Source organism: Globicephala melas, chromosome 5 (genome assembly GCF_963455315.2).
Source record: "Globicephala melas chromosome 5, mGloMel1.2, whole genome shotgun sequence".
Classification (NCBI taxonomy): domain Eukaryota; kingdom Metazoa; phylum Chordata; class Mammalia; order Artiodactyla; family Delphinidae; genus Globicephala; species Globicephala melas.
In genome coordinates this window covers 36,523,444-36,549,114 of record NC_083318.1, presented here as the reverse complement: position 1 = coordinate 36,549,114, position 25,671 = coordinate 36,523,444, and the positions used below count along the sequence as shown (strand labels likewise).

Here is a 25,671-nt window from a genome sequence, read left to right as displayed (position 1 = left end):
GGACAGCAGGCTGTGAGGCGTAGAACTCATTCTTTTCTCAGGGACCTCGGGATGGGCGCTTGGGGATCAGAAACCTCACCTGGATGTTTAGTAACAGGTGACACAGCAGCCATGCCAGCAGAATGAATCTGTTTCCTCATTGTATCCCTAAACACCCCAGTGCCAGGATCCAGACAGCCAGGGACAGCTCCTGTGCCCCAGAACCCCTGAAATCATTCAGCCTAGCCAGTCCTAAGCCTGCTTGCCCTGCCTTGCCTGTTCCTTCCCACAGAAACCACCAGAAAGGCTCTTGGCCACATTTCCTCCCTTCTCCCTCTGTCTCATGACTAACGCTAGTACTTCCCTGGGGGGACCCACATGGTGTGATGTGACCCGTCCTCTTAGGAACTGTGAATAACAAACTATCTTTTCAATGGCAATTGTCTCCTAATCTGCGGACTTCACTTCTAATTTTCTATTAACAGGCTCTATTTCAGAGCACTCATTCACTGGACTTATTTCAAAGAATTTCCTCTCCATCTGTTGCTGACATATTTGTCGGCAAGTGTTCCCCAAAACGGCAGTGGCCAGCAGCAACACCCCCTTATCACTTGTCAAAACACTGTATGTGCTGTGACATCCCCCTCACGAGACTCCAGGAAATTAACAAATCAGGCGCGTGTTGATTCTGAAGCCTCAGATGCAGGGATTGGAGCAGCTGAGATGGAAGTGGGAAAAGCCACCCAGGCAAATTGGGGGGGTGGGCAGAGGTGTTTCTGCTAAGTCAGAGGGGCCAACAGTGCGTGTCATTATTCTAGACGAGTTTAAGGATAGAGCTTAGGAATGTGGCTTAAAGCTAGCCTGGAGTCCTTGGGAGGTTGGTAATGAGATTCTTTCTGAAGACTGCTGGGAATGGAAGTGTCTAGCACAGTGTGATGTCTTAAAGTCCTGAAGACCCAGAGCAGGAATCTCTGAGGACCCCCAATAAATAGCCCCCTGTATTAGTTTCCTAGGGGTGCTGGAACAAAGTCCCACAGATTGAGAGGCAATAAACAGCAGAGATGTATTGTCTCTCAGTCCTGGAGACTAGGAACCCGAGGTCAAGGTGTCCGCAGGGCTGTGCTCCCTCTGAAGGTGACAGGGAAGGGTGTGTGTCATGTCTGTCTGCCAGCTCTGGTTTGGAGACACGCATACTTCTTTGACTTGAGACCGTGTAACTCCAGACTTCAAATGGCATTCTCCTTCTGCTTCCTTTCTGCTTCCAAACCTTGCCTGAGTGCATTTGAAAGGCAGAAGCTCAATCTTGTCCAGAACCCTAGCTGCAAGAGGGTCAGGACATGTGGTTTTTCTCTCTTTCTGGTCCTTATAATACAGGAGGCAGGAAAGAATGGAGTGGAAAAGGATGCTAGGTATCAAAATATAGTCTCTAACCCCGTGCCTCTCAGTCATTGCAAAGAGCAGATCATGGCTGAGAAAGTTTATAAAAACCTCCCTGTCAACCTAATTCACTGTGATTAGTATGATTGCATAAAATTACATGCCAACACAGAGACGTGGAAGGGAAATGATTGATCAGGGAGCCATGGCTATGCTGCAGTAACTAATTAACCCAAAATCTCGTGACTTAACCTTAAAAGCCACAGAAGTAGAGAAAAGGGGAAAGAAACTCAGAACTGTTGAGCCCTCTCAAAAGCCTTGGGGGAGACGGTTTCCAAGCAGCATCATATAAAATAGGGTGTGAAGGCTGGGCGGGTTTTACGAGATCACAATATATCCCGGGGGAAGGCGTTGAAACTCGTCTTGGGTGGGAGTTCCCCCGAATCTCAGCCTAGGAGCTCAAGAAATCCCACACGTGTTGCATTTCTTGTACCCTGCTATTGCTTGTTCACCCCCGCACAGGGGGAGCAGGGAGCACACAGATTTTTTTGGTTTTTTGAAGATTTATTTATTTATTATTTACTTATTTTATTTAGTTTTGGCTGCGTCGGTCTTAGTTGCGGCACGCAGGATCTTCATTGTGGTGCGCGGGCTTCTCTCTGGTTGTGGCATGCGGGTTTTCTCTTCTCTAGTTGTGGTGCACAGGCTCCAGGGTGTGTGGGCTCTGTAGCTGTGGTGCGCGGGGTCCAGAGCACGTGGGCCCTGTGGTTTGCAGCACACGGGCTCTCTAGTTGAGGCCCGCGAGTTCAGTAGTTGAGGCGCACGCGGGCTTAGTTGCCCTGCGGCCTGTAGGATCTTAGTTCCCTGACCAGGGATCGAACCAGCATCCCCTGCATCGGAAGGGGGACACTGGACAACCAGGGAAGTCCCACACAGATTGTTTTGAAAGTCCTTCTTTCCCATCCCATGTCCAAGATAGGGGAGGAGGTCAAATCAAATAGAACAGAAGAAAATCAGAGGGTCATTCATTCTACGTCAGGCAAAGGTGTGCCCCGAAACAGAGTCAATCTTTGGTTGAGGTAAAGCCAAATGAAGACTGGATAAGCTGGTGCCTTGGAATTTGATTTGGTTTCTTTCTTTCTTTCTTTTCTTCTTCCTTCCTTCCTTCCTTTTCCCTCTCCTCACCCCCTCTCTCTTTCTGCCACTGTCCTGCAGTACATTCACTGTCATCTCCATGAAGGCAACAGGAAACAGTGCCCAGGATGTGTGATCCTGAGGGAAGTATCACAGCCAGGGTAGCATCACACTGACATCTTGGAGGTATAGATATTATTAGCAGTGAGCATGTGAGCCTGTCATGGGCAGGGCAGTTGAGTCTACAGCAAGGTTCTCATCCTCTTGGGCATCCAGCTGTGTCTTTTCAGCAGCACCACTGTGACCTCTGGCTTAGGCATGATGTAGACCCTGTAAACCAGCTAAGGTGGGGATAGATGTTCCCACGAGACTTTACTCCAAATTCCAGGGAAACAAGGCAGAAAATAATGTGGGAGGAGATCATCTCTTACATATGGACCCCCTGTCAGCCTAACTCCCAATCTAGTGCCCTCTGGTGGGCACTACCTTAGCACTCACTCCCAGGAATTCACAGCCACGAATCCAATCTTGGCTTCCTGAGGATAGATCTAGAGAGAACTCACTCTGCAGTAAACAAAGCCTGACGTTCGGTTGACTATCCCCTCCCAAGCAGACCCCATCTTTTCCTGGATTGTGGCCTTGTCGGTCCCAATGAGAGCACTGCACTGCCCTCACTCATTTGGTAAATACCCACGCGGGTTTGGGGTTATTTCATTACAGGGGCTGAGAGGGGAGAAGGGAAGGGGGGTGGCATGGTGGAGCAGGAATAGACACTTGTGCAATGTAGCTGCAGACGAAACAGATGAAAAGTCAGCAAAATTCAGGAAGGCTTTGGATGTTTTCTCCTGGAATATACAGGGAAGATGCAGGAATCAGTCTTCGAAGTAGGAGTCCCTGTTACTGGTAATACTGAGAAGATTCTCTGCATTGCCAGTTATACCGCAATGAGGGGACTGTGGATGGGACTTTAGCCCCGTGTAATCTCCATCATCCCATCCCCCAGTTCCATGACACAGGTAACTGGCACATCCTTAGTGTCTGCAGTTCCAAGCCCCCTCCACCCATATGCACAGGTAGGAGGTGCTCATTAAATGATTGCTAAGTGAATGAAGAAATGAGTGAGAATTTTTCCAAGTCACATGGATGTCAAGTACTTTTGTACTCGGAAAATAGCCCAAGTTACAGGTCCTCGTGGTGCCAATCCTGACACTGGCACCAGTGATTACAAAAACCGTGGAGAGGGTGGCTGAGTCCCAACAGCTGAGGTCCAGCTGAAAAAGTGACGTTGCTACAGTTTTAAAAGTCAAAAATTGAAATGGAGTGTTGTCAACTCCTGTAAATACCATGATAGCCTTAAGAAGTAAAGAATGAAGAAAGGTGATAGGATTGCCTACCACATTTCCTTCATTCAGTCTTTTGTTTGGTCAGTCGATCAGCCAGTCAACAAACACTTGATAAGTACATTTTCCAGGTCAGGCCAGTGCTAAGGTACTGGGGACATAGAAATGAATGAGGGAGGATTCCTGGCCTCAAGGAGATGGACAAAGTGACAGATACAACATGGTGAATGCTAGCATGGGAGTGACAATGGAGGGGACTGTGGAGGTACAGGTCGGGGCCCAGAGGAGAAGCCTAAACTAGTCAGTCTGCCATGGATTAAATGTGTCTCCACCAAAATTCATGTTGAAGCCTTAACCCCCAGTGTGATGGTACTTGGAGTTGAGGCCTTTAGGAAGTAATTGGGTTTGGAAGAAGTCATAGGGTTGGAGCCCCCATGATGGGATTTGCGCCCTATAAGGGGATGAAGGGACCAGAGCTCTCTCTCTCTCCACCATGTGAGGATACAGCAAGAAAGCTGTCATGTAAACTAGGAAGAAGACCTTCACCAAGAACCCTACCATGCTGGCACCCTGATCTTGGACTTCCGGCTTCCAGGACTGTGAAGAATAAATGCTTGCTGTTTACACCACTCAGTCTGTGGTAATCTGTTTTAGCAGCCCAAGCCAACTAAGACACACACACCCCTCATGGTAGTGAGTCTCCTGTTAGTGGAAGCAAGCAAGCAAAGGCTAGATGTGCATCCAGCAGTAATATAACTCTCCAGCCAGGTTCTGAAGAATGAATGGAAATCTGCGAGGCAGAGGGGAGGAAAAAGCATTCCAAATGGTGTCAGAGTCTTGGAGGTGTGATGAATTTCCATGAGTTCAGAGAAAGGAGAGAAGCAGGGCTGGAGTTCAGGATTCATAAACAGGGCTGGGAGGATGATTATTGATTATTGATTCTCTCATTAAAACTTGTACTAACATCTCACACAGTATCCTGGGCTCCTTCTCTCCCTGAATTTTGAATGTTTTTAATTTACAGAAAACAAATAGCTGAAAAGTCAGTTCATATTTGCACATTTTGTAGTAAATTTCCATCCTCCTTAGAAGGAACTCGGAGACCTCATATGGCACTAATTTTCACTTTCCCACATCTTGACTCAACTGTTAAAGGAGACACACCGGGAAGTTACAGCTCATCAACTCACGCGGTACAGAAACCAGAAGTGGAATTCTGCTGTCTGGCGCTCCTGTTGGACGTGAATTCCCTGTAGACTGGTCGGCTTCAGAGCTGCCCCAGATCCTCCACCCCAGAGGGCCGGAAGGAAGTAAGGGCTGGGCTGTGAGACTCAGCTCTGAAGGGGGCAGCGTGGGGCGGAGGGAAATGCCCGCCCCGGAAGAGGCTGGAGACAACAGCTTCCCACGTATCAGCTGCTGACCGTGGATGAGTCACTGGTCTCTGGAGCTTCAGGCTACTCTTCTGTAAAAAACAGGGTAGCCATACCCCCCTGATAAGAGTACTTAAGGATTAAATGCGCTTCAGCACCAATTATGTACCAGTTATGCAACCCTAAACGACAGCAGCTTAAATAGATGGGGGATACATTGTTTTTCTCCCTCTTTATCAGTTTCCCTGCTTTGACTATTGCCCCTACAATCCATACACAAGCCAAAGTGATTCTAAAGTGAGTTGGATTGTATCTCTCTTTCTCAAAACCCTCTCACTTGGAGTAAAAGCCATCTGAGCCCCTTTCCCACTTTCTCTCTCTGGCCCCCTCGCTGGTCCCTTGCAGGGCCTTTGTGCTGCCCATTCCCTCTGCCATCACACTCCTCCCCCAGAAGTCCAATGGCTTGCTGCCTCTCTTCTTTGGGTCTTTGCTCAAAGGTCACATTCTCAGTCCCTATCTACCCTGTTTAATGCTTACAACTACCCTACAAGGTACTTATTAGTATTAGAAGAATCAGAGGCTTATAGAGTGGAATAACCTGCCCAAATCTCATGGTAAGTGTCTGCCTCAATTAGGACACCAGCAGTGTGTGGCAAAGAACAGGGAGCCCAACTCAAATAGTCCTAAACAATAAAGGGGTTTTTTTAGCTTGTATAACTGAAGCCCAGTGGAATGTGGCTTCAGGCAGGATTCGCTCAGGCTTTGGCACCATTTCTCTGCCACTCTTGCAGCTCTACCTTCTCCAAGGATAGGCTTCATCTTTAGCTTGTCTTTCTTTGTGGAAGCCAATGGCTTCTACAGTTCCTGGGGGGTCAGGGGGGTGGTTATATCCCCACATCACACTGGCCAAAGGCAGAGAATATCTCTTTAGGTAGCTCCTGAAAAAAAAGAAAGAAAACTCTTCATTTCCTGAATCCCTAGAAAATCATCTCCCCAGTTTTCATTGGCCCCAATTGGTTCATATGCCCAACCCCGAGCCAACTGTTAGAGCCAAAGGGTGAGGTTAGCCTGGCTGGCTGCAGCTGGAGCCACATGCCCCATTCCACAGCCAGATGTGCAGGGATGAGTAATTGCTGAGATAAGGGGATGTGAGTGGCCACAAACAGCAGATGTCCCACACAGGAGCACAACTGTTTGTTCTTGAGCAATCTGACTCTAAAGACTGTGTTCTTAACCACAGTGCTCTAAGCCCTTCAACCAGGGAAAGGACACCATCATTGTATGCAGATGATGTGCTTCTATGCCTAGAAACACCAAAAGGCTCACTAGAAAAATTATCAAAATTAATAGCAGGTTGTGAAATTTAAGAGAGACATAATTGCTTTTCAAAGACTCACAAAATTTTTTTAACAAAACAGAAGTAGTTTTCTCTTTGGTAAAAATCTAATCTCTCCTCCAGTGACATTTACTGTGACCCAAGCTGCTTCTACTTTGTTGCTCCTCATCTGTGTGGCCCAAAATAACCCCCCAAGTCCACATAACAGGTGACAGAATTTGGGGGTAGTGGAGGGAAGGAGGGAATTCTCATTCCCTTTAAGGAACTATCCTGAAAGTTGCAAATATCATTCTGTTCATATCCCATTGGTCAGAACCTTGTCACATGACCACAGCCAGCTGCAAGGGAGTCTGGGAAATATAGTCTTTAACTGGGTGAGCATGAACTCAGTTAAAAATTCTATTACTACCTAGAAGGGGAGATGGGATATTGGCAGATAATATCTTATACTATGGATGATTAACAGAGTAGCCAAATAGGAGATAAATAAGCAAAACTTAAGAGCTTTTTATTGTACTAAAAACAACTAAGTATAAAAAGAAAAGGAAAATACTTTCATTCAGAATAGTGACCAAAACTATATAATATCTAGGAATAAATTTATCCAGGGAGTTACAAGGTCTAAATGAAGAGAACACTAAACATACAGTGAAGGAGTAAAGCTGAATGAAAGACAGAGCATGACCTTGGGTGGATTACATGTCCACACTTCTCACATGAATGCATAACTTAGTGTAATTCCTATCAAAATCTTAATGGGAGTATCTCCTAATTCATCTCCAAAAATAAACATTTGAGAATAAATATTCTTTTCTATGTTTCCAAGAAAACATGGAAAAGAAACAATCATGAGGGTGACCACTCTCATCTAATTTTACAATGGGCTACAAATCTATTGTAATGAAATGAGTATAGTTCTGGTCCAGCAATAAACAATAGGTCAGTACAACAGAAGAGAGAATCCATATGCAAATCCACATATATGTGTGACTTGATGTAAAATGAAGGTCACATTACAAGTTACTGGGAAAGGATGAAATTTTCAAGAAATGTTGAAACAAATAGCTATCTATTTGGAAGAAATAAAATCAGAAACTATATCATACCATATAGAAAAATATAATCCATATGGTTGGGAGATTTAAATATTGATACAAAATTTAAATTATATATATGTGTCTTATAAGAAAATATTGAGGAATATGTAAAATCTTGGGGGTAGAATAGGTTTCTGGAAACTGGAAAGTTATAAGAAAAATAATACTCAGAAACTATAAAAATAATATATTGTTTGAATTCTTTAAACTTTCATATGGAAGAGATACTATAAAGTCAAAAAAAAGCAATAATCTAGAAGAAGATATTTGCAGTAGATGGACCAGAGAAGAGGGTAAATGTATTGAATAGTCAAGGAGCTCTGACTGAAAATTGACCAATATTCTAGATGGGCAGTTCGCAGGGATACTGGTCACATGAAAACTATGCAGCCGCATCAGCACTGAAATAACATTTCTCATCATCTGATAATAGCCAATAAGTAAAATTATTGATAACAGTGAGTGCTAGTAAAAGTGCAGAGAAATACACAGTCATATTCTGTTTATAGTACCATAAATTGTAAGTTTTGGGAACATAAAATGCATACCCTTTAACTACACGCTTCCACTTCTGGGAATTTATCCAGTCAAAATAAAAGTAGCAATATGTAAACATAAGTTCAAGAATACTACTGCTGCATATTTTATAAGAACAAGACAAACAATTAAGCAAACAAAACTGGAAACAACCTGAGTGCCATAATAGGAGAATTGTTGAATAAAATATGGTATAACCATATATGGAATACTCTGCAAATACAGGTCCACAATTTCTTATCTGAAATTATTGGAGCCAGACATGGTTTCATAACTCAGATATTTTCAGACTTAAATATATACTTGTATTAAATAATATATATAATAATATGAAAATAGTGTCTAACATAACATATAATAATATTTTAAAATATATGCTGTATATTATGTTATATACATAGTACTGTATACTATGTAGCAAGGCTTGGAGAGCATCTCGTAATCAAATATATAAATATTTCTGTAGCAAAACATAACTTTTCACCCTAAGTAGAATAAATAAAACTATGAAGGGCTTCCCTGGTGGCGCAGTGGTTAAGAATCTGCCTGCTGATGCAGGGGACACAGGTTCGAGCCCTCGTCCAGGAAGATCCCACATGCCGTGGAGCAACTAAGCCCATGCGCCACAACTACTGAGCCTGCACTCTAGATCCCGCGTGCCACAACTACTGCGCCTACCCGCTGCAACTACTGAAGCCCACGTGCCTAGAGCCCGTGCTCCACAGCAAGAGAAGCCACCACTCGCCACAACTAGAGAAAGCCCACGCACAGCAACGAAGACCCAACGCAGCAAAAATAAATAAAATAAAATAAAATAATTTATTTTTAAAAATAAATTTAAAAAACTATGAAGAGGACTTCCAGGTCAGATTTTATCACTAAATGAATTTAAAAACAACAAAACAAAACAAAACAATGGATTTCGAATGGAGGTAAGGACTGTGGATCTCATAGGTAGACCTACATATATTGATTTGGAAATATGTCCACAATACATGGTTAAATGCAAAAGTGACTCTTAGAATGACACATGGAGTATTGAGCTCTTTATTGTAAGAACAAAGCCAAAGTCCTAACGTATGTGGATATACGTCTGCATAAGTGAAGGGAGAAATAATGGAGGAGCTGTATGAATCAGGGTGGTTATATGGCAGGGAAAGGAGAGATTCAAACACATGTTTGTATTCTGTGATTTATTATAATGAGCTGGCTTTACTTTCATAATGCAAATATTAAAAAATTTTAAGAGGAGGAGAAATGAAAGAAAACCAAATAAAAACTATATTTGAAGATCCCAGAATTCCCTCCCAGCAGTGCTACTGTGCTTGGAACTGTTCAGGTGTGGGGTGCAGAAGTGACTCAGACGTCCACCTACTTTCACATACCTCACAGTGGAAAACAGGACTGTGAATTTACTTGTTTGTTAGTGTTAGAATTGAGGCAATAGAGGATGCAGGAGTGGACTGGCCCTAGCTGCAGAGGGGATTGGAGCCACGCCTTGGCATGCAGTACTGCTAAGAGTAAATACTTATACGAAATTCCCTACTTCATGTGTGTCAGTATGCTCTAACCATTTCATATGTATTAACTCCCTGACTTCTCCCACCAGCCCTCTGAGATGGATATTTTGTTATCATCATCCGCATTTTACAGAAGAGAAAACCAAGGCTCAGGGAGATTATTTGCCCAAGGTCACATAGCTGGTCACAACAAAGCTGAGACCCAAACCAAGGCAGCCTGTCTCAGAGTCTGTACACCCAACTACAGAGAGGACCATGGATGGCTGAATGGGAGGGATGCTCATCCGAGCCCCAGAGGCTGGAGCAGACTGGATATGTTCTAGAGATGCTACCTGGGTGGGGACACTGTGTGTCTGGCCAGAAAGGGTTCCCAGCAAAGGCCTGGCTGGGTGACCTAAGCTTCATCCACAAGCAGCTGAAGGGTACTACAGATCATCACTGAGTACCTCCTGCTGCATCTCACCCGGGGGCACTGGACAGAGCGCCTGGCAGAGCAGCTTAGTCACACATCGGTGCTGGCTGTTGAGCCTGAGATTTGGGATTTGCATGTGACACCACTGGTGCTTTTTCCGTCCACCGAGGCTGATCACATCAGGCACGCCTCTCCCATGAACCTCTCAGCAGGCCTCTTTGCACCTGCTCTAGTCGGGGGGTCTGTCCATCTCTTGGAGGTGCCCTCCAGGCTCTCCCAATGTCCCAGTTTTTTGTATGCCACCCACCTATGTATTTAAGCCCCACCATCCCAAACGCAGCTCTCAGATTTGGTGAAAATCCAACCATTTTCACAAAATGATGTGATGACAAACAGAAAGAAATGTGATTGCATTTATATCAGGTATTCAAGGGTCTCAGAGCTGGTTTTATTTTATTTTATGTGTTTTTAAAATTCTGTAGTGCTTTACAGTTTTCAAAAGTTTCACACACGTGATTTCCTATAATCCCATAATAACCCTTTTTTTAATCCCCTACCCCTTCCCTCTCCCCGCTGGTGACCACTAGTTTATTCTCTACATCTGTGAGTCGGCTGCTTTTTTGTTTTGTTCACTAGCTTGTTGTATTTTTTAGGTCCCACATATTAGTGATATCATAACGTTTTTGTCTTTCTCTGTCTGACTTACTTCATTTAGCATAATGCCCTCCAAGTCCATCCATGTTGCTGCAAATGGCAAAATTTCATTCTTTTTTATGGCTGAGTACTATCCCATTGTATATCTACACCCATTGTACCTTTTCTCTATCCTTTCATCCATTGATGGACAGAGCTAGTTTTATTTTATGTTCCAAATCCCCAGAGAGCCAGTACTCACTATTTTGGATTTTCCTCCTTCTCACCTCTCACCCTCTTTCTGTCACTTTCTTTCTTTTCCCCTTTATCCCCACATCTCCTTGTCTCCTTCCTTTTCTGTCCCTCTTCCTTCCCTCTCAGGGTTCTTCAACACCCACGTCCCATCTGCTGTCGTTACTTTAGGCTGGATGGAAGGTTGGTCTCAACCCCCAAGGCCCCTCCCTACTCAATTCATCAGGTACAGTACTAAGGCCCCTGCTGACCAGAGCAGACAGACAGCAGAACAAGGGTGTCTTCAGGGCATGAGAATCCTCTCTCCATGCACCCTCTCCCAACCCACTGTTTTCCTGAGAGAGAGAGTCTGGACTCTCCTGTCTCATTTATTTATCAGGAGCTTTCACTCTCTGGACCAGTGCTGCTAAACTTTAATCCATAAAAATTTCATTATGTCTTCAACATATTTGTTTATTTATAAATAATATGCATGTACCACCAAAATTCACATTATAAAACCTGCGTATAAAATAGACTTTTTTTTCACCTCACATATTTATATATGTATATGTATCTGTTTTTTGGAGGATGAGCATATTTGAGTTCTACTATCTTAGCAAATCTTAATCATACAATACAGTGTTATCAACTATAGTCACCATGTTTTGCATTATCCTCAAACCTTATTCTTCTTAGAGCTGAAGGTTGTATCCTTTTACCAGCCTTTCCCTATTCCCCCCCCAAACCCCTAGCAACCACTTTTCTACTCTTTGTTTCTATGAGTTTGACTTTTTTTTTTAGATTCCACATACAAGTGAGATCATGCAGTATTTGTCCTTCTCTGTCTGACTTCTCAATTAACATAATGCCCTCAAGATCCATCCTTATTGTCCCAAATGGCAGGATGTCCTTCTTTCTCAGGGCTGAATAAATTCCACTGTATACACATACCACACCTTGATCCATTTGACTGCTGATGGACACTTTGGTTGTTTCCATAGCTTGGCTACTGTAAATGATACTGCCCAAAATAGGCACTTCTAAAGTATCAGTTAAAATACTAATGTAAATAAAAGTTCTAATATTTTCTTCCTGCCCCACCCACCGCTTTGCAAACCACAACTTTAAATCAGACAAGGAAATAACCCAGCTGCCTGCAGCTCTTGCTAACTGTGGTTTCTGATTCTCTATCTCCAGGACATGTTCACATCACAGACTTCAACATAGCGACGGTCGTGAAAGGCACAGAAAAGGCTTCCTCCATGGCCGGGACCAAACCCTACATGGGTGAGTATTCCAGATCCCCGCAGGCCTCAGCATTCCTCTCCTGCTTCATCTCACCCCTCCCTCACCCACCTCCCATCCCCTCACCAGACCCCAAACCATGCCGAGTATGTGCCGTGCTCTGTCACACCTTTGGCCCTTACCTAAGCTGTCTCCCCTGCCAGGAAGACCATCTCCTCCTGTGTTTTCTAGAGAACTCCTACTCAGCCAGAAAGGTTGGCTCCAGCTTAGGGAAAAACAAACAAACAAGTAAACAACAAACCCTTCTTCTTTTTCCTTAAAGTCCAGTAGTGTTGCCAGAATACAATTTTGGTGTTGGTCATTTTGGATCTATATTCTCAGGTACACAGTGCTCTTGCAATGTGGTTTCAGGTTGGTTTTTCTTTAGGACTTTTCATGGAAATGTCATTTTTTTTAGTACACATTCTTTTCCTTTACTTTTTCTTTGTTAAGGATGCCTATTATCTGAATGTTGGGTCTTCTCTGTCAGTCTTCAATATTTGCCATTTTCAAATCTTTCTTATCTCTTTCGTCCTATGTTTAAATTTTTTCTCACTTTTTTTCTTTCTCTTTACTTTAAAGCATTCTCTGTTGTGTTTATTTGCTTTGTGTACTTTCTAGTGAAGTATTTATTTCTGAAATAATTTCCCTTTGTTTCTATTTTTTTTCCTGAGTTCTTTTGCCAGATTTCTGAGTATTTAAATTATAATTTATGTGTTCTTTCATGTCTTGCATAATTTTTAAATGTCTATATTAGTTATTAATCCTTAATGTCTATATTAGTTGTCAATTGTTATATGACAAACCATGTCAAAACCTAGTGGCTTAGAACGATAACAATTGTATTATCACAATTCTGCCACTTGATTTTTTTTTAACATCTTTATTGGAGTATAATTGCTTTACAATGGTGTGTCAGCCTCTGCTTTATAACAAGGTGAATCAGTCACACATATACATATGTCCCCATATCTCTTCCCTCTTGCATCTCCCTCCCTCCCACCCTCCCTATCCCACCCCTCTAGGTGGTCACAAAGCACCGAGCTGATCTCCCTGTGCTTTGCGGCTGCCTCTCACTAGCTATCTATTTTACTTTTGGTAGTGTATATATGTCCATGCCACTCTCTCACTTTGTCCCAGCTTACCCTTCCCCCTCCCTGTATCTGCAAGTCCATTCTCTAGTACATCTCCATCTTTATTCCCATCTTGCCCCTAGGTTCATCAGAACCATTTTTTTTTTTAGATTCCATATATATGTGTTAGCATACGGTATTTGTTCTTCTCTTTCTGCCTTACTTCACTCTGTATGACTGTCTCTAGGTCCATCCACCTCACTACAAATAACTCAGTTTCGTTCCTTTTTATCTGCCACTTGATTGAGTGGTTCTTCTGCTGGTTTTTGTTGTGGTCACTCATTCAGCTGCTGGGTCAGCCAGGACAGCTGAGATAAATGGGCCCCTCTCTCTGGGTGGTCTTTCATATCAAGGGGACTAGAGAGAGCTTGCTCACATGGTGGCAGTGGTTTCAAGAAGGAGAACCCAACTCCCACGTGCCTATCAAGGCTCTGCTTGCTTCACATTTCCTGATGTCCAACTGGACGAAGCAAGTCACATGACGAAGACCAGGGACCACATGGGAGGGAACCGCACTGGTCATGGATACCAGGCAGCCTGATTCATTGGGGAGCCATTTATGAAACAATCCACCACACTGTCTTTTCTGAGGTGCTTTCCTTGTACAATGTTGTTCTGCTCTTTATTCTCCTTTCTCTTATAACTTGACATGGAATTTGACTTTGATACTTTTATGTTGCTCATTTTCACGTAATATTAGTTTTCCTGAACCTTTATATGGTGTGGTGTTTATATGGTGTGGCTCAGGGTAGCTTTTCTAACAGACTTGCCTCTTCTGTTGTTTAAGTGACATGTCACATCCCAAGGCAGCTTGCTACCTGGGATTTCCTTGCCCACTTCCACTTGCCCACTTCTATCTGGACCTCCTCTTTCTTTGGTCTGAGGGGCCCCCTTCCTGCTCAGTTTTGATTTCATTCCCAACAGTTTCTCCCTGGGATCTTTCCTAGATGGGAGCTCTGGCTGGATTGATTAAAGCGATTTTGTGTCCCAGACTCTCCAGCTCCTGCAAAACTTACCAAGGGCCCTTTTCACTCACCTGAGATGGGTCTGGACAAGTCCCTCCCAGTTTCATCTGCTATTCTCAGACTGGTCAGCTGTGCCTCCCAGTCAATGTCTGCTCACTATTTTGAAGTCCCCTGTGCTCTGGTCCATCATAGGCTGTGTTATTATTTTCTTTGTTTCCTTCTGTACAGAAATCACTGCCATGGAGGGCTTGTCACTGTTGCTGGTTTGTTCCCACCTGCTTATAGTTTGGGGTCTGGGGGGACAACTTAGCTTTGTAGTAAATATTGCCCATGGTTTTTGGTTTAGCTATTTATCTGCTCTGCCATTGTTTATAGGTGGATTGTGGAGATTCAAAAACTATGTCATCGTCTCCCCAGAATGGACTCCTTGTGTCCTTCATCTTTAACTTACTAAATAGATTACATAAATGAAGTTTGGCAATAAATAATGGTAAAAACAATACTTCTTAGTATTTACTATGTATGTGCCAGGCATTCCATCCATAACCTTATTTAATCCTCACAAACATGAAGTAGGTGCAATTATTTATTCCCATTTTAGAGTTGAGGAAATGGGCTGAGAGAGGTCGGGGGACCTACCCAAGTTGACCTTGGTAGTGAGAGCAGACCCAAGTCAGTGTGAACACCAGAGGGTATACAATGAGTGGGTCTGTCCATTTCACAGAACCCCCTTGGGATGCTGAATACAGACCTTAATAAGGCTTTCACTGTTGACGACCTTTCTGAAATCCCATTCCAGAAGGATCCAGAGCTGGGGCAGTTCTATCCAAGGAGGTCCCTGCTTTAAGATTCAACAGAGATCAGACATGGAGATGGAGAATGGCAGTGAAGGAGGGGATAAGGCTGCCTCCAGCCCTCCTAATCAAGCAGTAGAGGGGATTACAGTGATGATCACTGTGCAGGGAACACCGCAGGAGGAGCAGGTGTGGGGGACGGTGGGAAGGATGAATTTGAAAGTGAGGTCTGTAGGAACTTCAAGACATTCAGATGTACTTCAAGACATTCAGATGTACTCCAAGCAACTGGAGAGTGATGTGAACTCCATCTGTGCATGGGGAGTTACCGGCACGGAGATGCAGCAAAGCCACGGCAGTGACAGGATCCCCCAGGGAGGACACAGGAGAGAAGAACACCAATTCTAAGCCCAGGAGCATTTTGCCGGAAGGGGCAGGTAGAGGCCAGAGGAGTCATCATCTCCAGAGGGAGGATGGAGGAGAGAGGTGACATAAGAGAAGAATCTCCCAGTTGGAGCCACCTCTATAATCCTATAAATTAGTTCCCACTGCCTTGAGTCTATTTCCAAAAAGCAAATTGATCTCTAGGAAAGTAGATTCTGGACCACTGGAGAAATTCAAGACAATGTTCTCCCAACCCTGACCTTTCTGCCCCTGCTTTGCCACTGTTCATAGCAGACTTTCCTGGGCTACCTCAGCCTCATGCCCTGGCTTCCCACTCATCTCTGACGCAGCTCTGTCCTGGCTCTCAGCCTCTGGGAAAGCAGACCAAGGTTGACCCAGAGGCCCCACTGTCAAAAAGGAGAAGAAAACCAACATGTATTTTGACCCTACCAGATGTCTGTCATTACATTTAATCCCCAGAAGATCCACATGAGAATTCTGCATCTCTTTCATTTTATATATGAGTAACCTGAGGCCCATAGAGGTTAGCTAACCTGCCCAGAGTCACACAGCTAGCAAGTGATGGAGCCAGCCAGAATTTGAAGCCATGTCTATTTGGGTCCGAAGTCCATGCTTTTTAAAAAAAATTTTCTTGAAATAGAGTTGATTTACTGTCATTGGGTTAGTTTCAGGTGTACAGCAAAGTGATTCATTTTATATATACGTGTGTATATGTGTATGTATATATATGTATAAATATATATATTCTTCTTTTACATTCTCTTCCATTATAGGTTATTACAAGATATTGAGGAGAGTTCCCTGTACTATATAATAGGTCCTTGTTGGTTATCTATTTTATATGTAGTAGCGTGTATATCTTAATCCCAAACTCCTAACTTATCCCTTCCCCCCCTCCCCTTTGGTAACCATAGTTTGTTTTCTATGTCTGTGAGTCTACTTCTGTTTTGTGAATAACTTCATTTGTATCATTTTTTTAGATTTCATGTATAAGTGATATCATGTGATATTTGTCTGGCTAACTTCACTCAGTATGACAATCTCTAGGTCCATCCATGTTGCTGCAAATGGCATTATTTCATTTGTTTTCATGGCTGAATAGTATTCCATCATGTATATGTACCACATCTTCTTTATCCATTCATCTGTTGATGGGCACTTACATTGCTTTTGAAGTCCATGCTTTTGCCACTGTACCAAGCTGCCTTTTTGACACTGAGTTCTTGTATCAGAAAGTCACATTTCTCAGACAAGAAAAAAGTGTATTGTCCCAGCTGTACCTAGGATTCAGGGCTTCTGGTGTCCTTCTAATTAAAGGAGCTTCAGTCCTGAATTAGTGAACGAATGCACAGGAGAGATTTTTATGGGATTTAGAGAGCACAGCTGATTGACCAAATGGATATACTTTCAGAGACTGTAGGGGTTGGCAGTGCCAAGCAGTGGGAGGTTGGTGGGGAAAATGGGGGTGAGAGGGAAACTCTCTCATTCAGGTCACATCCTGCAGTTCCCAGGGCTATAAATTCCTGCTATCAAGTGGCAGGTTTGTTGATTTCGTTCACTTGAGCTGTTCAGTTCAAAGGCCCAATAACAAGTTCCCAGAATGTTCCAAACATGGATTCAGGGAATGGGCTGATGAGTAAGCTCCCAAAGGTTGCTCACGAAGGATGATCCCAGAAGAAATATTTGCATAGTACTGAATTTTCATTCATTAAAAGAGCAGATGGAATTCACCAACAGAGAAAAAAAAAAACTCTCTGAAACGTGCCAAATTAGAAGTCAGAAATGTTCCAGCAGCCTCCCGGGGCTTCAGAGTTTATTCATCTGAGGTGAAATGAAGAGCTGAGTGTTCTTTCAGCAAATACAGTGTTTCAGAGGTGTGAGGCTCAGAGTTAGGCACTGGGGCACAGGGGTGAGTCATGCTCTCCGGAGCCAAAGGGGCTCAACATCTGTGGGGCAGAGAGCTGTGCAGGCCTGGATTTAAGCAGGTCTCTGTCAAGATGGATTCCCCAGAATGGGACCATCTGAGGAGTCAAAATCTCAGAGTGTGCTCAGAGCTCACCTGCCAGGCGAGGATAAGGAAAGGTCATTTCAGTCCGAGCAAAGGCATAGAGGAGTGACGCAGCATGGTGGGCTGGGAGACCCTAGCACTCCCATTTTTTTATAGCTTGTAGAACAAGAGGAGGTGAGAGGGAGAGACGAAACAAGCCAAAGTACCAGGGTCTTGAATGCCATGATAAGGGCCACGGAACCAGTGGAAAGGCCAATGCTGGAGACTCACGGGATTGGCCTCATGGGTGGCCTTGGAGAAGAAAATGGGCAATCGGGCTTGCCAGAAATGGGTCTCAGCGTGGGGTGATTTGGGTGTCTTCCACTTAGAGGCTGGGTGAACTTAGGCAAATCCCATTAGCCAACGTAATACACTTAAACTGCCCAGCATGGTGAAGGTCAAACCACGAGACCCGACAGCGTCCTCATCTGAGAAATGGGATTAATGGTTATGCAATCTGCCTTAGTAGATTGTTTGTGAGGATTTCATGATGTAACTATGGAAAGTACGTAACGTAAAGTCAAGTGTAGATGCATCAGACTGGTAACTGATACTATTATTGTTGCTGTTATCATTATTCAGACTATTTAGTATATGTTAAGTCCTGGGAGCCCAGACCCAAATCAGACATTCCCTTGCCTTATGGAGTTTGCCGTCTAATCGGGGAAAGAGACCCCAACCAAATCCTAATTCATGATAGGAGCTGGGTCGGCTGGGGGGTGGTGGGTGCCCTGGGAGATCATTGGGCCGGTGCCCTGTCCGTACTCACCATATGTGAGTTCCTTTCCCCAGTGAGCAAACACAGGTGGCTGTGGAGGCACCATGGCCATGCTTGTACTTTCCTTGTAGAAATGATGGAGGCTAAAGGAAGTAAAGTTTGCTACCCCTGTGCCAGAGAAAGTGACGGAGCCAGCATTCAGACCCAGGCCAGTGAGGCTCCAGGGCCCAATATCTTTCCTGAGAACCTGGCAATCCATCCATCCATCCATCCATCCATCCATCCATCCATCCATCCATCCATCTATTCATCCATCCAGCAGAGATTTATTGAGCACCTTCCACCTGCCAGGCAGTGTTCTATGGGCTGAAAACACGTCTGTGAACAAATAGGCAGTATTCCTGCCCTCATCAGTTTGGCTGTTTTTGAGGGAGACAATCACTTTGCAAATCATCGAACTGATAAATATATAGTTCGAGATGCTTATTTTTGAGGAACAACTTTCATGCGGTAAAATGCACTCTTTTAATGTAATCCAGTAAATTAATCCACCATAATGAAGACGGAGAAACAGTTCCATCACCTCCAAGATTCCCTCATCCCAGTTCCTGGCAACCAGTGATCAGTTTTCTATCCCTATCGTTTTGACTATTCCAGAAAGTCACAAAAACAGAGTCATATTTCTACAAACTTTTGAATCTGGCTTTTTTTACTTAGAATAATGCATTTGAGGTTTTGCCATGTTGTGTGGATCAGTAGCTTTCCTTTTGATTTCTGAGTAGAAATCCTTTGGATGGATATACACGTTTGGTTTATCCATTCACCAGTTGTACGGCATTTGAGTTGTTTCCAGTTTTACACAATTGTAAATAAACTATTTGCGTACAGGTTTATATATAAACTTAAGTTTCTACTTCTCTAGAATAATTACATAGAAGTGGGATTGTTGGGTCATATGTAAATGTACGTTTAACTTTTTAAGAAACTGACAAACTCTTGAATATAGTTTCATTGGCTTATTTGCCATCCACATACCTTCTCTGTGAAGTATCTGTTCAAATCATTGCCCATTAATTTATTGGGTCATCTGTTTTTTTATTATTAAGTTCTCATAATTCTTTATATATTCTGGTTATAAGTCTTTTGCCAGATATATTTGCAAATATTTTCACCAGTCAGTGGCTTGTCTTTCTGTTGCCTTAATAGCATCTTTTTAAAAGCAGATGTTTTAAATTCAAATGAAGTCCAATTTTTTATTTTTCATTTATTGATCATGTACGGGGTGTCATTCTGAACACCTTTTCCTCCCTCACATGAGGTCACAAAGATTTTCTGCTTGTTTTCTTGTAGAAGTTTTATACTTTTGGGTTTTACATTTAGAACTATAGGCCATTTTGAGTTCACTTTGGAATGTGTTGTGAATTTTCATTGATTTACAAGGGCTGTCCAATTGTTACATCCAGCATTTGTCGAAAAGATGATTCTTTCTCTATTGCACTGGCTTTGCAACTTCATCAAAACTCAGTTGACCATAAATGCATGGGTCTGTTTCTGGATTCTATTCTGTTCCATTGATCTACTTGTTTATGCTTTGACTAATCTCATACTTTTGCTTTCACTTCATAATAATACTCAGATCAGGTAGTGAGAGTCCTTCAACTTTTTTCTTCTTTTCAAAATTATTTTGGCTTTTCTATCCTTTGCCTTTTCATATAAGGAAAAGGCTTTGTGCCCAGTCTTTGCCATGAGTACCCAGTGAGGGTATGTAGAGAGGAGTCTGTGAGTAATGCAAATTCCTCTTGTATCTGGACAAACAATAGTTCTATTCTCTCACTTAAGTTCTTATACAACCTTCAGCAATTCAGTTAAATTAGGCATCTTAATTTAAGTCTCCTTACTCTCTTCTATGGCAGCCCTGTTTTCTTCCCATGCTCTTCCCAAGGTAAGCCAGTATTCACATCCCAAACCTTCTTGAAGGTACCCGTCTTTCCTTAAATTTCAGACTAGTTGAGTTCAAGAAAAGTTATGGTTTCATAGATGATCTAGCTTTTTCTCACTGTTAGGCTGGGAGTGACACTTTTTCCAACTCCTATATTTTAAACAGAGTAGAATTGTTTGAGGTCTTTGTAAGGATTATGGTGGAAAAAGAGAGATGCTGATGGGATAGATGATTAGATTGGAGGGGTCAGGATAACTTTGCTGAGGAAGTGACTTTTCAGCTAGGTTCTAAAGGACGAGTAGGTGTTGTTCAGCACAACAGGTGGCAAAGCACTGCAGGAGACAGCAACTTTTTGCCTAGACCCTGAGGCAAAAGGGAGCTTGTCACATCGAAAGAACCATAAGGAAGCTAGATTGGCCTGAACAAAGTAGGCAAGGAGAGTGAGCCTGGAGACATGGCGGGGCCAGATCACGTGGTACTTGTGTACCCACCAAAGCTTTTGACAGTGGGAAATTTTAATGAACATTATGGGTCTTAGATAAACAGAGATCTTGGAATCCTTTAAGAGAGTAGCACTATCTAAATGAACTTTTCCATCAGCCTAACATGCTGTTTAGATGTTTATCACCCATTTCACATATTAACTGTGTAAAATGCACAGGGTTAGAACCCTGTGCTTTCAGTTAGCACTTTCCATCATTCTCTCTGAAAACTTTCCAAGGGTCTTCTTTTTTTAATTTACTAATTTAATCTGACACATTTAACATGAAGTAGTTTTCTGGTACTGGTGCGTCATGAATTTCTGTACCTCATCAGAGCTTCTCAGCCAGTTAAACTTTCCCTGCTGTTCCTTTTCTCATGCAGACAGGTGAGGTCCTACTGGTCCACACCTGAGCAGCGTCTTACATACCTTAATGAAACGACTCTTCTGTTACTATTAACACTACTAGCATCACCAGATAGAAAGAAATTATCAGACTGATGCAGCAGATTCATTTCATCTCAAATTAATATCTGAGTTCATTTGCCAAGATAAAAAGCCAAAGAAACGTGATTTGCCCCCAAGGGATCCAGACAGAGGCCAGGCACCCTGCTCATCTCTGCTTTCCAAAGCTTTTCCACGCACTCTAATCAAAGAATGATGATGGAGCTCTTGAATCATTTGGGGAACATGTACAACATGTACATTTGTGAGTTGGTCTTTCATTTATGTGTGCATTTCATTTCCCATTCAATAATGAATTGATATAATAATAACTAGCTCACATCTATTTGGAACTTGCTTTGTGTCAGTCCTTGTTCTAAATGACTCACATATAGCTTTGTGCTAATCCCTGACGTTTTGGCCCTGACTTAGTCATACCCCTATTCAAAGAGCTCACAGTCCAGTGAGAACGGTGGACATGTATATCCTTAATTGCAGTACGGCATGATCAGTGCTGCAAGGGAGGAACCAACAAGGGTTTGGTGAGAATCCAGAACACTGATGTACTTGGCCAAGAGAGGGGAAAAGAAGGGAACTGAGAAACAGGAAGGGACTTGAAGAACACTCCACAGAAGGTGTAAAATTTGGTCTGGGTTTTGAAGTATGAGTAGGAGTTCATGAGTATAAAAAATAGGGTAAAGATTACCAGGCAAGTCATAGAAGATTAAACATAAAGTATGTCCTATTCTTTGAAGTTGGCCCAATGGGTATAATAAAGATAGTGGCCAAAATATGAGGAGGTTGGAACCTATTTTTAGGAATTTTTCATGCTAAGGAGTTTGACCATTATTCTACAGTAAATAGAAAAATTTGGAAAGATTTTAATTAAGTGATTTGAACATGTGAATGATAATACAATGACAACAATGTTAGGTTGCATTTATTGAGCACTTACTTTGTGCTCAATAAATACATACAGAACTTCCTTTTCTCTTCTCAATAACTTGATGTAGCAGACATCATTATTCCTTTTTACAGATGAGGAAAACCAAGATACAAATAAGACGTTAGGCATTTTGCCTGAGGCCACTGTGGCAGTAAGCCTGGGAGCTGGGGTTCAGGTTCAGGTTGAATAATCACTACACTCACACCTTCCGTCTCTCCGTTCCACTGATTCTACTGACTTAGAAAGGTGTTTGAGGAGTAAGTGTAGTGGGATTACAGGGCCCCAGGCTGGGGTAGGGGAGGAGCTGTCATGAGTCCAAGCAGAAGTGAAAAAGGACCAGAGAAGAGAGGAAGATTCTGGAAGGGAAAAATGATGAGTCTTGAGAATTAATCACATGATCCAAAACATAGGCTGGACGAGGGGCAGGGTCCATGAGACTCCCACGTTTCTGACTTGCACAACTGAGCAGCCCATCAACAGAGACTGAGAACGCAGGAGAAGGGGCAGTTGGAGAGGGAGAGTTTGGCTTGGACAGATTGAATGTGCCATGCCTGTGGGGCTTCTAGGTAGAGGTGTCCAGATCTGGCACATCCTGCCAGCCGGGATATGTGAGCCACAGAAAGGCTCAGTGGACAGGAGAACGGGGCTCTGGTCCCAGCTGGGCTGGAAGCCATGGAACTCCTCCAATAGGCTTCGGCTTCCTCACCTACAAAAGGTAGGGGAGGAAGGAAATTACCTTGAAGGTCCCCTCTAGGCTGAAATGCGGTAATTCTATGTTCCCAGTCCAGAAGGATGCAATTACCTGTAGAAACCGATCCTGGAAGCCAGTCAGCTTGTAAGCTAGACATTGAATAGCATTGTCACAGTCCGCTGCAGCGATCAGAGCCTTCAGGAATATTCATAGAGCTAACGCATCAGACCAATAATTATAACTTAGGTGGTTTCTGTGGTTTTTCTCCATATTTTTAGTCTAATGAGGAAGTAAACTCTGTGTGGTGAGGATAGGGGGCAAAGCCCACCACATGCATATTTACATTGCCTCGGGGTGATCTCTTTCAGGCGACACCCCATGTTCTTGCTTTTCTGGAAGGCCAATTCTCTGTGAATCCAGACTCACTTTCCATTTAAAACCTGCACTGACAGAATTGCTCAGCTACTGGTAGAAAAGGTTAGTGGGAAGTGGGGCTGATCTATCCATGCCACTGGCCGTGCTGGGGAAGCAGCTTCCGTGCAGCCCGATTTCCCCCCAGTGTATTCATTCGTGGGCTCACAGCTATCCATGGACCGTGCAACATGCATGCACACCGTGAAAGATCCTGGGGATGTAGCGAGAAGGAAACAGGTGTTGCTGGGGAATGCGATTCAACAGCCGCTTTTATTAATGTGCATGTTAATGGCGAACCACATGTTTTTTTTTTTCTTTTGGACTATGTTGAAACCTTAATTTCCTAATTTTAGAATACCCGGACCTTCGTAAATACTCTTGATTTTCATTCCAATTGAATTCACAGATTTAATGCATTGACCGTGGAGAGATTTTGGCGTATAGAACATATAGAGTATATATATTGTGTGTCTATGTATATCTGTTTTATGATACATCATTTTCATTTTCAGCATATACATAAAGATGGTGTAATGTCTGGAGTTTGAAGGAGACAGGGCAAGGTCTGGTCGTCATTCTGGATGACCCCAGAGAATGGGGGAGGCCTGGGTTCAAATGAGGCTCAGAGCCACAGTAGCTGTGTCACCTCTCCAAGCCTGGCTTTCTCAGATGGAGATCATGATCGTACGCGCCTCTCGAGTTCCTTCTGAGGATAAAATGAGATAATGCATGTGAAACTATAGAAAGAGTTCCATAAATGTTAGCTTTCCTGAGGAGTAAATAATATATGTAAAGAAACTTGAAGAGCTTCTAGCACATGGTAGATGCTCAACAAATGGCCACATTAATAATGCAGCTCTTGATGTTGTAAAGAAAACCACTGCTCGTGATAATAATGGAACAGCTGTATTGATCGCCCCTTGAAAGTGGTAAGAGCAGCTTTGCAGTCCACGCTCTTCCACTTGCTGTCTCCACGGCCCTGAACTCGCCCCTTTACCTCTCTGTGCATCTGTTTCTTCATCTGGGGCTTAGGGTGCTTTGCGCACGGGTGTGGGTAATTATGAAGGAACCTTTGTGCCCGAGAAAGCTCTGCGTGACTGTTTTGTGCGTGACGATGATGGTTACAGTGAGCATTTTCAATGGCTCAAAATAGATTCGGGGTTGGCCCTTACCCCACCAGGGCATTGCAAGAAGTTTTAGTTGTTTTTCTTTCTGGAAGACCTTGGGAAATTTCATTTATCCATCACCCCTGCAGGTGTACCCAGACCTTGGACCCTGGACATCCTTTCTGGGCGAGGCCATAGCCAACTTCAGCTATCTGCTTGGTTTGTCGTTTGCTGTCCTGGGCTCCCCCTTCAGGGTTCCTTCATCACTCACTCTGCTCCAGGGAACCCCCAGTCCTGGCCTTGCCAGCATCAGCCCAGAACCTCCTGGTCCTTTCCTCAGTGAGACTCAGCTGCAGCTAGCCAAATGGCACGTCATTGTGAAGATTAAATGAGTTAAATGCTAAACTAAATTAAATTAGTAAATTAAATAAATTAGTAAATTTATTTTACTACTATAATTTATTACTAAATTATATTAGTAAATAAATTAGTAAATTAAATAAGTAAATTAAATTAGTAAATTAACTAAATTAAATTAGATTAAATAAATTAAATGAGTTTAATGCTAAACTCTTAAAACAAAGTTTGGTGCATGACAGATGCTCCAGAGAGATGAGCTATTTTTATTAGCAGTGTGTCAAGAACTTAGAACAGGGCTTGACACATAGCGAGGGCTGTACTGGTGTTGTTTGCTTTTTTTTTTATACGATCATTCATTTATTTAGTCAGTCAACAAACCTTGCCCACATGTCTTCTTCATGCCAGGCAAGACTTGGGGAGCCAGGGAGAACATGACCGTCCCTGCCCTCAGGGAGCTTAAAGTCTAGCAAGAAGCAAACAAATAAGCAAAAATGCAGCCGGAATGTAAAGATCAAGAGATGCCTGGGGGAGGTGAGGATAAAGAGGAAGCTGTAATCTAGTCTGGAGGGAGGGGAATGATAAGAAAATGATAATAGCAGAGATGTATTTTGAGGAATACATGACAGATGTAAAGAAGCCTGCAGAATGGTACGTATTCGGTTCCTAGAAGTGGTAACTCTGAAGCTACACCCTTTGTGAGAGAACCTGGTGGATTAGGGGAGAGGAAAAGAGACAGATAGACAGACAGGGTGTTCTAGGAACGGCAAGCAGCGTGTGCAGCTGGAGCCCAAGGTGGCCATGGGCAACTCTTGGGCCATAATACAGCTTAGAAGATCTACAGGTAGGAGCTGAGGGGCTACAGAATTTAAACCACCCTCTAGGCCACATGGGTTTCCAGCCCTAGTACTTTGTACTGTTCCACTGAAAAATCAAAAAGATTCCAGGATCAAGTCTAATAAATTTCCAAACCATGCT

General features: G+C 43.2%; 1 protein-coding gene across 3 annotated transcripts in view; it reads left to right on the top strand.

Moving 5' to 3' along the window:
- Positions 1-25,671, top strand: part of STK32B (serine/threonine kinase 32B) — a 347,207-nt gene that overhangs the window by 281,978 nt on the left and 39,558 nt on the right. For all 3 annotated transcript variants that reach the window (XM_030864190.2, XM_060298750.1, XM_060298751.1), the window contains one exon: positions 12,167-12,256. In XM_030864190.2, the coding sequence (XP_030720050.1) occupies positions 12,167-12,256 (90 nt within the window). The remainder of the gene's footprint in view (positions 1-12,166; positions 12,257-25,671) is intronic.